Below are 14257 nucleotides of genomic sequence, written 5' to 3'. Positions count from 1 at the left end.
GCTCCTGTGCAGCAGAGCTGCCTGTGGTGCTGACTGCACTCCTCCAAAGAACCATCGCCCTCACCAGTATCCAAAACGGAAAACTGATTGGCAAGTGGGACCCCAGGGGACTCCACTATCTGTCTAGTTCTCTTGGACTGCCTGGCAGTCACCGATTCCTTTTCTGCCTCCAGGCCCCTAAGCTGTAGTGTGACCACCTCTCTGAATGTGATATCCATGTAGCTCTCATACAAAAAGCGGCCAACTGAAGCAAGGTGGCGCAACAAAACAGGTTCACAAGACAAATTGTGTGATGCTCTGAATGACTCTAGGTCAGGACCTGAGACCCAGAGAAACTTGGCCTGGGCTAAGCTCACAGCACCTCAAAGATGTCAATTACAGAATATTCCATGGGATAAAAATTGCATGCTAGCCTCTGAACTGGGATGGCACAAGGGAAAAAAAACAAAGCAATTGGGCATAAAATCCCGAAGATGATCATAAAAACACACTCTGCAATGAACTAATTGGTGGTATTGGGTACTTTTACTGCAATGTGAATTACCAGTACTGGGCCCAAGTGTTTTAAATCTTGACACCTTTGATATAATGGACTTTCTGTGCATCTACAGCCCAGCAACTACAGGCCAATGGAGAAGCTTGTAGAAACAATAATCCAGGGCAAAATTAAGTCACTTGGGCAAATGCAGGTTAATTAAGGAAAGCCAGCACAGATTTGTTAAGGGCAAATCATGAGTAACTAACTTGAATTTTTTGATGAGGTAACAGAAAGGGTTGATGAGGGTGGTGGTGTTGATGTGGTGTACATGGACTTCCAAAAGGCATCTATCAAGTGTCGCACAGACTTGTGAGCAAAGTTAGAGCTTATGGAATAAAAGGGACAATAGCAGAATGGATACAAAATTGGCTGAGCAACAGGAAACAGAGTAGTGGTTAACGGATGTTTTTCAGACTGGAGGAAGACTTATAGTGGACTTCCCTAGGGGTCAGTGTTAGGATTCCTACTCTTCCTGATATTTTTAATGACCTAGATCTTGGTATATAGGGCACAATTTCAAAATTTGCAGTTGAAACTTGGAAGTATTGTGAACAGGGAGGATAGTGTAGAACTCAGATGGACAGAGACAGGTTGGTTTGAACAGGCTGATAAGTGGCAATTGAAATTTAATACAGAGAAGTGTGAAGTAATTCATTTTGGTTAGAAGAACACAGAGAGACAATATAAAGTAAGGGGTATAATGCTAAAGGGGCTGCAGGAGCTGGGGGACCTGGGTGTATATGTGCATAAATTATTGAAGGTGGCAGGACAGGTTGAAAGAGCAACCTGCATACAACATCCTAGGCTTTAGTAATAGGGACACTGAGTATAAAAGCAAGCAAGTTATGTCAAACTTGCATAGAACCCTGATTTGGCCTCAACGGGAGTACTGCATTCAGTCTGGGCACCACACTTTAGGAAGGACGTGAAGGCATTAGTGAGTGCAGAAAAGAGCCATGAGAAAAGTTCATCATCCCTGGAATCACAGTTACATAGATACATTGGAGAAATTGGAACTGTTTTCCTTGAAGAGAATGTTGAGAGGAGATTTGATAGACATATCAAAATCATAAGGGGTCTGGGCAGAATAAGTAGGGAAAACTGTACCCATTGCTGGAAGAATAGAGAACAAGATGATACAGATTTAAGATAATTGGCAAAAGAAGCAATGGCGGAAAGACATTTTCACAAAGCAAGTGGTTAGGATCTGGAACATACTGCCTGAGAGTGTTGTGGAGGTAGGTTCAAGTGAGGCATTCAAGAGGGAATTGGTTATTGTCTGAAAAGGAAGAATGTGCAGGGGAGTGACATTAGGTAAATTGCTCTGAATAGCCAATACAGACAAAATGGGCTGAATAGCCTCCTTCTGTGCTGCAACCATTGCGATTCTGAAATAATTTGAAGCAAATTGTGCGCAAATATTGGTGCATAAATTAAGTCATCATATGATTCTGATGATACTGCTAATAATACAAAACAGATGAATGTTCTTGAAATAGTTTATTGTAAAACACATAAGCAGTTTATCACTGTGTAAAGAACTTTTCGTTGCATGAAATGTTTTTGTTCCCTATACCCAGTCACTTTAACGGAACACAAGTAAATTAATTTAAAATTCAATTTCACAAAAAAGAATCAAACCTTGTAAAAATCACAACAAAGCATATATTTAGAGAAAGAGCATATTAGGAAGATAGTTGCTTTGTGTAAAGAAATGAGATGCTACGTGATTAACAATAATTAACAGTCACAGACATATAGAACAAAAATAGTTTGCAAGCAACAGTTAAGGCTGTATTCTTTTCCTAGACCAGCTAGAATATATTACTAAAATAATTCAAAATGAGCTTATAACAACAGTTTAAAGCTACTTTCAAATAAATATTTTCAACAGTTCTGAAGTCTTGTCTGTAAACTATTAAAAACCTACCAGTTTTCACATAACTGGTACATAATCAAAGTAATGGAAGCAGATTTCCCTTTCCTGGATATGAAATGAAATTTATCTGAAGAAAATAAGTACTTATATATTTGAAGTATTGTATTCATCACAGTGCATATTTAGAAAAAACAAATATACATTATTGCTTTATTTTAATAGCTTATACTGAAAAATCTATTTTGCCCGGTTTACTTAAATAGATTTCACCATCTATATAATTAATTTCTTGCACCTAGTGTATGTCCATAGCATTAACCCTTTCAAAGGTGTCACAACTGAAAGTGTGGCCTCAGAGGTGTTAGACCTCGAAGTATCATACATCTGTTAATTTTGCAATTGCCTGAAATAACAACTTATCTGTTTTGATTCACAAGTAAATCTAATTGAATTGAAAGTATAACAATGTACCAATAGGAACGAGTTAACAGGAAAAAAACTGACAAATAAATCCTTCAAATTTTTACCAAACTACCATTCATAAACAAAGTCGTACAAAAAACAGACAAATAAAATTACTGAAACAATTCTTTTGTGAATTCCTTTAACAGCTACATTATTGCCTGAGCTACTAACTGAATAACCCTGAAAAATACAATTTATGACTGAAGATTTAAAAACTAAAACATACAAAAATGATCTTTCACCTTCTCCATAAAGTCACCCATCTCCTATTGAAAACCTGATCAATAAGTTTAGCTCCAAGAGGTCAGCCTACTTTAAATCTGCCTTTAGCTCTGTCTCTTCTTCACAGCAACTATATTTTCTGTGGGCTGTCTACTTTTCTTCTGATTAGCGCATTTGTAAAGTCTATGCTCACTGTGATTCCCAAATTCCTAGCAAAGAACACAAAAGATACACTCATAATTGCTTTAAAAAGTCTGTCATCTTACAGACTATTCTGAAGCCAACTATATTCTCATCCAACACGATAATGTATGCATTGTTCCATCTCAGTCTATCAATCTCAGCTCATGCCTGTTTTCTCAAATTCAAAAATAAGTTTAACACACAAGACTCTTTTTTCAATCCTGGTTGCATGCCTCAATCTATATGTTTTCTGATATGGCTCAACCAGCTCCACAACCCTCAATGCTTCCAGGTTTGGGCTAACTTATTGCTTCCTGCTCAACAAGATTCATCTGCTTTACAGCAACATTGTACTGAAGCCTGACACAAACCAAAAACATCAGAAATGAAACTGCCAATGGGTGAATGCCTCTCCCAGAAGCTGCCCTTCTCATGGTTGCTGCTTTTCCTCCATTCTGAAAACTCCATCCGTGGCACCATTATGGTCCTACAAAGCCACAATTTGGCAAGTATCAGATAATTTCATTTTCCATGATTGGGTTGTATTATTTTCAACAATTCTAGACTCTTAACTTTTGGAGCATCATATTGATAATGTTAATTTTAAAAAATACTAAAAAATATATCAGGCACACTCTGACACTCACGCAGTTCATAAATATCCCACCCTGTCCCTCCATAATTCTAAAAACTGGTGTCCATCTGTTCAACCCATTCCCCTCTAATTATCTCTGTCTCCAGCCCTTATGTTTTCTCTCTCACACCGCATTAATCAGGAAGCCTTTAAATTGGGGTAGGATTATGTCACTGAAGTTGCTTATCGGAAAAAAATCCTTTTCTATGTCCCAATTCACTCTTTCTCTAGGTCAGATATCAAAACTTCCTACCAACATTGAACAGTAAGACAGACATTGTACCCAGGCAAAACAGGAATCACAGCTACACACAATACAAGCATGAGATGATTCACCTTCACAATAGAAACACACCAGAGACACCATCACCAGTTCACCATTAACCTCTGTACTTTTTAACTGTAAGCCACTCATGGTTATTTCAAATTTGCATACTAAAGCTGCTCCTCCTTGTATCAAAAAACAAGCTTTATTGTTTGGGTAACTTACAAGAATCCTTTATCGTGCTTTCAAAACAAATTTACTCCTTAAGCCCTTTTTAAAAATAATGACTAGATACAATTAACAGCTTGCATTTATAGCGTTTTTGATGAGAAAAATGTCCCAAGCACTTCACAGAGGTGCTAGGGAAAATAGACACTGGCCAAAGGAGGAAAGACTAAGGAAGGGTGATCAAAAACTTGGAGAAAGAGGTGGGTTTAAAGGAGGCCCTTCATGAAGGACAGCAGAAGTTGAGTAGATGGGAGAGAGGACAGGGAGATACAGTGGAGAAAGGGTGGAGGATCAGAAGGGCATAGGGAGGGAATCCACAATTTGGGGCCTTGGTGGCTGAAGGCACAGCTGCTACTCATTCTTGAAAAGGAATAAATACTTGAAGATTGTTCTTAAACTAGCTAGACAGAAGTATCATTGAAACTGCTATTTAAAGTTTCGGAAAACTGGAAGACACACACAGATTTTTTTGCTGGTAAAGGAACTTGGACAATGCATATAGGAGATGTTCTGCCATGAGATTGGGATGAGGAAGAAACTGAGCTTTCACTCGAACTGCTCCGAGTCTCTGTACTTGTGCTACTTTTCTTCATCTTTCGCCGCTTTGCCAAAGGAGCATTTTCAACACTTTGAAGGAAAAATCCTTCTCTCTTGCATTTATTAAAGGCCTAAATAAGAAAGTAACATTTTATTAAAAAAGAATATGTTCTCGATACAAGAAGTTTAACAAAGTAATCTTGTAAAGATATCCTAGTTAAATGCATTTGAGAATGTTGGATGATGACATTAAGTTAACTTATTTCATTAATAGCACTGTCACAGTGCAGAAAATGTTATCTTGTCCAACTTTGATAACATTTTCAAGGACTGACAAGGTCACATCACAGATTCTTTGCAAATGTCAATTTTTTCAAAGCTGTTCCCATCTTTAAAATGGAAGTGATGTGGCCTGAGAAACACTGAAAACAAGCTAAGTAAAATACCATAAGCATTTATTTTTGTTTGCCAATTTCTCCCCTCCTAAAGGTCATCAACTTTCTGCTGGAGTACAGTTCAAAAGGTGGCAGGCACACTAAAGTGCCTCATTCAAATGGCTATTACTCATGAACAGGCCTAGTTCATCAACAGTCAAATCCAACAGACTCCTTAAGCAGTGTTTGAACACGGGGAGGCGGTGATGTAATGGTATTGTCACTGGATTGGTAATCCAGAGACCCAGGGTAATGCTCTGTGAATCCCACCTTGGCATATGGTGCAATTTGAATTCAATAAAAATCTGGAATTAAAAGTTGAATGATGACAATGAAACCATTGCTGATTGTCATAAAAACCCATCTGGTTCACTAATGTCCTTTAGGGAAGGAAATCTGCTGTCCTCACCTGGTCTGGCCTACATGTGACTCCAAATCCACAGGATTGTGGTTGACTCTTAAATGGCCACACAGTTGTATCAAACCTCTAAAAAGTCAATAAAAAGGAATGAAACTGGGCAGACCACCCAGCATCGACCTAGGCACTGGAAACGACAATGGCAAACCCAGCCCTGTCAACCCTGAAAGTCCTCCTCACTAACATCTGGGGGCCTATGCCAAAATTGGGAGAGCTGTCTCACAGGCTAGTCATACTCATGGAGTCATACCTAACAGATCATGTCCCAGACATCACCATCCCTGGGTATGTCGTGTCCCAACACAGGACCGACTCAGCAGAGGTGGGGGCACAGTGGCATACAATCAGGAGGGAGTTGCCCTGGGAGTCCTTGACACCGATTCTGGCCTCCATGAAGTCTCATGGCATAAAGTCAAACATGAGCAAGGAAATGTCCTGCTAATTACCACGTACCGCCCTCCCTCAGCTGATGATGTTGAACACCACTTGGAGGAAGCACAGAGGGTGGCAAGACCGCAAAATGTATTCTGAGCAGGGATTCAATGTCTATCATCAAGAGAGGCTCGGTAGCACCACCTATCAAGCTGGCTGAGTCCTAAAGGACATAACTGCTAGACTGGGTTTGTGGCAGGTGGTGAGGGAACCAACAGCAGTGAAAAACATACTTGACCACAGATGCATCTGTCCATGACAGTATCAGCAGGAGTGACCTCCTTGTGGAGATGAAGTCCCAGCATCACATTGAGGATACCCTCCATTGTGTTGTGTGGCACTACCACATTGCTAAATGGGATAGATTTCCAACTCAAGACTAGGCATCCATGAGGCACAGTGGGCCATCAGCAGCAGCAGAATTGTACTCACCACAATCTGTAACCTCATTTGGCCCAGGATATCCTCCACTCTGCCATTCCAGGGGATCCAGCCTGGTTCAAAGAAGAGTGCAGGAGGGCATGCTGGGAGCAGCACCAGACATGCCTAAAAATCAAGTGTCAATCTGGTGAAGCTACAACAGGACGACTTGCGTGCTAAACAGCAAATGCAAGAGCTAAACAATTCCACAACCAACGGATCAGATCGAAGCTCTGCAGTCCTGCCACATCCAGTCATGGATGGTGGTGGACAATTAAACAACTCACTGGAGGAGGAGGTTCCACAAATATCCTCATCCTCAATGATGGAGGAGACCAGCATATCAGTGCAAAAGATATGGCTGAAGCATTTGTGACAGTCTTCAGCCAGAAGTGCTGAGTGGATGATCCATCTCGGCCTCCTCCAGAACTCAGCATCACAGATGCCAGTCTTCTACCAATTCAATTCACTCCATGTTATATCAAGAAACGACTGAATGCAATGGATGCTGCAAAGGCCATGCGCCCTGACAATATTCCGGCAATAGTACTGAAGACTTGTGCTCCAGAACTTGCCGCGCCCCTAGCCAAGCTCTGCCAGTAAAGCTGCAACACTGGCATCTGCCCAGCAATGTGGAAAATTGCCCAGTTATGTCCTGTACACAAAAAGCAGGACAAATCCAACAAGGCCAATTACCAGCCCATCAAACTACTCTTGATCATAAGTAATGGAAGGGGCATCAACAGTGTTATCAAGCGGCACTTGCTTTGCAATAACCTGCTCATTGACGCACAGTTTGGGTTCTGCCAGGGTGACTACAGCCTTGGTTCAAACATGGACAAAAGAGCTGAACTCCAGAGGTGAGCTGAGAGTAACTGCCCTTTTCATCAAGGCAGCATTTGACCGAGTGTGGCATCAAGGAGCTCTAGCAAAACTGGAGTCTATGGGAATCAGGGGGGAAACCCTCTGCTGGTTGGAGCCATACCAAGCACAAAGGATGATGGCTGTCATTGTTAGAGGTCAATTATCTCAGTTCCAGGGCATCACTGCAGGAGTTCCTCAGGGTTGTGTCCTCAGCCCAACCATCTTTGGCTGCTTCATCAATGATGTTCCTTCCATCATAAGATCAGAAGTGGGGATGTTCGCTGATGATTGCATAATGTTCAGCATTATTCGTGACTCCTCAGACACAGAAGTCGTCCATGTCCAAATGCAGCAAGACCTAGGCAATATCCAGGCTTGGGCTGACAAGTGGCAAGTAACATGCACACCACTCAAGTGCCAGGCAATGACCATCTCCAACAAGAGAGAATCTAACCTTTGCCCTTTGACATTCAATGGCATTACCATCACTGAATCCCCCCACAATCAAGATCCTGGGCATTACCATTGACCAGAAACTGAACTGGACTAGCCATATAAATATTGTGGCTACAAGAGCAGGGCAGAGGTTAGGAATCCTGCAGTGAGTAATTCACCTCCTGACTCTCCAAAGCCTGTCCACTACCCACAAGGCACAAGTCAGGAGTCTGATGGAACATTCTCTACTTGCCTGGATAAGTTCAGCTCCAACTCAAGAGGTTTGACACCATCCAGGACAAAGCAGCCTGCTTGATTAGCACCCCTCCCACAAACATTCACTCCCTCTGCCACTGACGAACAGTGGCAGTAGTGTGCACCATCTACAAGATGCACTATAGGAATTCACCAAGGCTCCATAGGCAGCATCTTTCAAACCTATGACCGCTACCATCTAGAAGGACAAGGGCAGCAGATACATGGGAACACCACATTCTGGAAGTTCCCCTCCAAGCCACTCATCATCCTGACTTGCAAATATATTGCCATTCTTACACTGTCACTGGATTAAAATCCTGGAACTCGCTCCCTAACAGCTCTGTGGGTGTACCTACACTACAGGGACTGCAGCTGTTGAATAAGACAGCTCACCACCACCTTCTCAAGGGCAATTAGTAATGGGCAATAAATGTTGGCACAGCCAGCAAAGCTCACATCCCATAAATGAATTTTAAAAAAGATTTCTAGCAGGTCCATCTTCTGGTCCCTAACCCAGAGTGCCAATCCCTATGTAGGATCCCTACTGCTGCTCTAGTAAACAGCTAATGGGCTGTTTATTTTGAAATGTATAGAAAATATTATATTGCAGGGAGGGGAATTAAAGTTTCAAGATAATCCCGACATTTTGGTTATTACTGTGATATTTGTGTTTACTTGAAAACATTCAAAATTGTTTTTACTTTTAAAAAAACTTTGCTTTGGAATAAATTAACAAGCTAATACCTAGGCATTACTGATCACTCCAATTTAAATTGGCCAGAGTTTCTGATTTAGGACTTAAGATCTTACCATAAAAGAAGCCTTGAAGTAGCTATTGGCAGAAGATTCAAGAATATTTGGAGACATCAATGGATTAGAGGACGAACAATGGATTTTTTGAAACCAGTTGTTGAAACTTGAGCTGGATAACTTCAGACGAGAGTTTGGATCCACAGTAAGTAAACCTATAGAGATGTAGAGTTATATGTAACATCATTCTAATATTGCTTCAAAGCTTCCAAATAAACATTTAAAAAAGAGAAATGTTTCTTAGTCTATTTTTATATATAAATGAGCTTCTTCTTATTTTGTATGGCTTTAGGAGCAAAAGCTGTTGTCACAGTTTTAATGTTAAGTTCCCTAACCTGTCCAATGCTCTCCTGGAGAGTAAGTGTAAATAAATCATAATAATAAATGAATTAAATCATTATTAACTTACATAAATGTGTTTTGTTACAGCAATACTAAGCAATTTATTTGACCCGAATGATAAAAGTTGAAAGGCACATTACCTTGCACAAGTTCCTTTGCTTCTTGTGAAACATTGTTCCAGGTTTCCCCAGCAAGTGAAAAGTTTCCCTCCTTTAATGTTCTTGTTATTTCATCAGTACTTGATAGCACTGTTTGCTGCATACTTTGGAAAGGGATCAGTCCTGACAACATTGTATACTAGAATGCAGCAAAATATACGTGCATTATAAAAGGCTACTTTTTGTGCAACGGAGCATGCAGTAAAATATTTGGGTGATTAGGAAAAAGAATCCACTTTACAGATGTCATTTCCTATCAGATGGTTGTTGTTTCATACCCCAAAGTTATTTGAAATTTGCTAGCCAGTGTTAGAAACAAATTTTGGCAATTCTTGGTGAGACTACCATATCTTGTAACAATTTAACAGAGCATTAAAGCTGCCACTTATTTTCCTTTCTCTACTTGAAAACCTTGCAGTGACAAATTAGTCTGGATGACCAAGGGATGGCATATAGCCAATGCTGGTAACCAAATAAAAACTCAAACCATTCAAGCTGTTGTCAGTCTAATCTCTTACAGAGATGCACCCCCTGTTGTAAGGGGCTACATTTCTAAGGATGAGAATGGGAAACCGGATCAGGACAGGCGAAGAAAAGAACCAAAATAGTTTTTCTCCACCATTTTCCACATTAATTTATCAACAGCCAATCAGTAACACTGACAGCGGTTTTCAAGCAACTTGTACTACTTTGGTCCCATGTCTAAAATTTGGGTAAATTAAGTAATCATGTTACTGGACTAGTAATCTAGAAGCATGGAATAATAATCCAGAGAAAATAGGAGTTCAAATTCCGCCATGGCAGTTTGAAAATTTGAATTCAGTTCAAAAAGTCTGGAAATAAGTATCTGGCATCAGTAAAAGTGACTATGAAACTGTTGGATTGTGCTAAAAATCCAATTGGTTCACTAATGTTCCACAGAGAAGAAAACATCCTGTGATTTTTCACTCCCACCTGTATGTAACTCTCGGCCCACACCAACATGGCTGATTATTAATTGCATTCTGTAGTGGCCTGGCAACCCACTCAGTTGCATTAAACAACAAGAATTAACTGCAACAAAAACAAAAATACCTGGAAAAATTCAGTAGGCCTGACAGCATCTGCAGAGAGGAATACAGTTAACGTTTCGAGTCCGTATGACTCTTCATCAGAACTGAGAAATATAGAAATGAGGTGGAATATAAGCTGGTTGAAGGGGGGTGGGACAGGTAGAGCTGGATAGAAGGCCAATGATAGGTGGAGGCAAAGAAGAGATTGCCAAAGATGTCATAGACAAAAGGACAAAGGGATGTTGAGGGTGGTGATATTAGCTGAGGAATGTGCTAATAATGACATTAAGGGTAGAAAGCAGGATGAGCAAGTGACAGAGAGCCATAGTGGGGGTGGGGGGAAGGGATCGAAATAAGTTAAAAGGTAGCGATGGGCAGTAAATGTTGACCTTTGTCATTGATGCCCACATTCCAAGGATTAATTTTTGAAAAGGCTAAAACAGTCAGTTAATGAACAATAATCTCTGCAAGAAAATGAAAAGGAATGAATCAGGGCAACATTTGTCCATCAGGATGACGTATTATACATTAGTCCTTGGATCAGCTTACTCCAAAACTTCCACTGCAATGCTCCTTGCTGGCTGCAGCAGCAAGCTAGTGCTGTAATAAATACAGTAGGATAACTTAATTGATCTGGTGCTCCTAGGAGGAAACCACATTCAAAAAGAGAGAGTCTGAATCAGGGATGAAGTTCAAAAATATATAAATGAGTTTTGAATTCTCTGACACACGTTTTGAGTATGCATTTCCACTGGGAGCATGGGGCTGATGAACTTACCCATGTATCTGCAGCAACATTTTTTTTTAAATGATCCAAGACAAAAATAAATATATTGGAATCACAGACACAATTTACATTATGTTTCTTTATTTATCATATCACTGCACCTTTTGAGCACAAATCTGGTGAGTAATCTTGCACAACCCTTTTATAAGGTGTCATGCCCCACTAAATAAATGAACAAATTTTCTTCAATGCAAATTTCCTGCTCACCAAGGTGAGGGATCTTAGTGCTAGCGAAATGAACAACTTTTCCCATATTCACTTTCAAAAGTAATATTAGGCTAAATTTTGTAAATTAGCTATTCCTCATACCCTCTCGAGGCATAACTACAATTCAGTATTAATTTCTAATGTGGAATTGTATTTACAATGATGGATACAGAATCCCATAAGTATTTGAAGACTTGGATTTCAGTTCTGCCCAGATAAGTTTGAAATTCCACATGTGAAAGGACAATCAATGCAATACCAATTCTCCGTTCACAAATATTTTAATGTTACACAATTTACAAGCAATTTATATACTTACTAATATTACTCCAAGACTCCATAGGTCACAAGACTCATCATAACCATTTTGCTTGAAAATCTCAGGAGCTGCATATTGCAAAGTGAAGCATGGGGTCTTTAAAGGCTGGCTGTCAGAAGGCTTAACTCTTGCAAACCCAAAATCTATTATTTTGATAATTGCACCATCATTCTGATCAGCAAACAAAATATTCTGTCAATAAAAAAAGGATTTTCTTGCATCAATTAATCTTATAAACATTTTTCCAGAGACTATGAAAATAGCAATGTTAATGCAAAGATTTATTAACTAAATTCTGAAGCATTTCTGCATAGACTTATGTATACTTGTTTGGCAGTGTCAGTTGTAAAGGAAAGATAATTTTTCCCAATATTACTGTGGGATACTTTAAAGCAGGTTTGTGTGGGTTGTGTTTTGTGTGTCTGTTTGTGTGTGTGTCTAGTTTAATTAAACTGCAGTCAGATTGCAAGGTTTGAATCATCAAAAGGGAATTGTGTGTAAAACATGCATTTGAAATGGAGACGGGTAAGCTAGGATGAAGTCTCAGCAGATACAGTGTGAATGGAATTGCATTTTTAAATAAGTTGAGATGTTTGATTTTCAAAGGGACATGATAAGATGTTTACAACTGGCAAAATAAATAAGGCAAAGTTATAAAGTTTATTTTTCATGAAAGTGCTGGCCATAATGACAACATGAAAGATTTTATCCTCTGGGAAAAGTAACTTCCAAAGCAAGGGTGAAACAATGGGATTTACAGATCAAAAGGGAGAGAACATATTCAAAGAAAGATAGAAAGCTGTATGAAAGTGGCCATTGAAAGGTGCACTGTATGAAACAGACTTGTAGAAAAAGCCTCTAGCCACCTTAGAGAAGTTTGCTGTTCCAGTAACCACGGTTGTGTTAAAAGCCTTTGGAGTTCCATTGTCAAGTGAGAGGGAGAGAGAAGCTGTGAAATACCTCCCTTATAGAAACAGTGGACACTTGTGGTAATATTGCTGGATATTTTATAGATTAAGAATCTTGTTTGGACTGTTGCCTGAAAGGGGTGTGTAGTTGGGTGTTTGGTTAAGTAGAAATCTTGTGAGAACTGTTATAAAATTAAACGTAACTGTGTAACTGTAGTCTTGTGTGTTTAAGTTTTCTTTTCTTTTGTTAATAAATGCTTTAATTTATTCTTTAAAATCTCTAAAGATGGTAGTGGACTCAGTAATTCTGACTTCAGTGCACAAATCTTCTTGTAATTAATACTAATTTCAAATTCGTTGTGATAGCGTAACCAAGTTTCCCTTTGGGATTTGGTCAGCCAAGCAAATACCACCTGCCATATCATAATACAGTGTTGAGTTTTAGTTTCCTTACAATAGATTAAAAATATAGTCAAAAGTCATAGACATAGTATGCATTTCATTTTATCAAAACTCCATTTTTTAAATTACTTAACAATTGAATCATATTTTTAAAAGAAATACCTGTGTGTACTGTTAAAAAAAGCTAATAAATCCTTTTGAGAATTATAAAAAAGGGAATTGGTTAATTCTAGTGATGGTACTTTGGCGTCTCAACTTAGTTTCAACTGGAATTCTCTAGATAGGTGATATAGATCAGCGTTTAGTTGTTCTTTACAGATGTCAAACATTATGTGAGTGCACAAACTAGCAGAACTACTCTCAACTGATAAAATACACACTAATTTCATTACATGCTCATCTTGTAACCTATTAGCTGAAAAACAAACTTTATTATTTGATGTCATACTAATATGATTAATAGTATTGAGATGCACCACAAACATAGTGACACTGCACATTATGACAGCAACATATAATGATATGGAGTAGATCAATTGTGGTGATTACATGCATTTAAAGGGTGCATCAAAACACCCTGGAAATTTTTAGTCTACTGGGAGACGCCTAACCAACACTCATTATATATTCTGGCAACAGAGCTGATGACAGAGTCTTAATAGAGTGGGGTAAAGGATGATGGAGAAAACTATATTGACAGATCTAAATATTTTATCATTGCTACAATTAACACCATTCAATTACAAAAAGTTACAGTATTATTGCTGAGTTTCTCCATCAATGGACAATAGGTCACTAAGGTCGGCTATTTTTCATTAATTTCTGTGCTTCTACGACCAAATTTATTGCAAACAAGCAGCAGAACTGGGCTGCAAATTCAATCCCAAGACATCCAAGAGGTGATCTTATAGACGTTCAAGAGCTTGAAAAGGTAAACCTGTAAAATTACTTTAAATTAAACTGTGAATGGAACAGGCACCATGGGTTTAAACATTCCAAGACCAGACTCTGGAAGTTTTGCCCTGGAACCATTTAAGAGCCAAGTGAATGCTGCAACAAG

The 14257-nt window shown here is 39.2% G+C and overlaps 1 protein-coding gene across 5 annotated transcripts in view; it reads right to left on the bottom strand.

Annotated features, from left to right (window-relative positions):
• Positions 1 to 2023: 2023 nt before the first annotated feature.
• LOC121269538 (ribosomal protein S6 kinase alpha-5-like) overlaps positions 2024 to 14257 on the bottom strand; it is an 89129-nt gene continuing 76895 nt past the window's right edge. For all 5 annotated transcript variants that reach the window (XM_041174223.1, XM_041174206.1, XM_041174214.1 and 2 more), the window contains 4 exons: positions 11888 to 12079; positions 9505 to 9661; positions 9023 to 9177; positions 2024 to 5082 (listed from right to left, as the gene is read on the bottom strand). In XM_041174223.1, coding sequence (XP_041030157.1) covers positions 4816 to 5082; positions 9023 to 9177; positions 9505 to 9661; positions 11888 to 12079 — 771 coding nt within the window. In that variant the 3' untranslated portion in view covers positions 2024 to 4815. The remainder of the gene's footprint in view (positions 5083 to 9022; positions 9178 to 9504; positions 9662 to 11887; positions 12080 to 14257) is intronic.

This window comes from Carcharodon carcharias, chromosome 2, assembly GCF_017639515.1.
Source record: "Carcharodon carcharias isolate sCarCar2 chromosome 2, sCarCar2.pri, whole genome shotgun sequence".
NCBI lineage: Eukaryota > Metazoa > Chordata > Chondrichthyes > Lamniformes > Lamnidae > Carcharodon > Carcharodon carcharias.
Note: the sequence above shows the minus strand (reverse complement) of the source record. Positions and strands in the feature narration are given on the sequence as shown.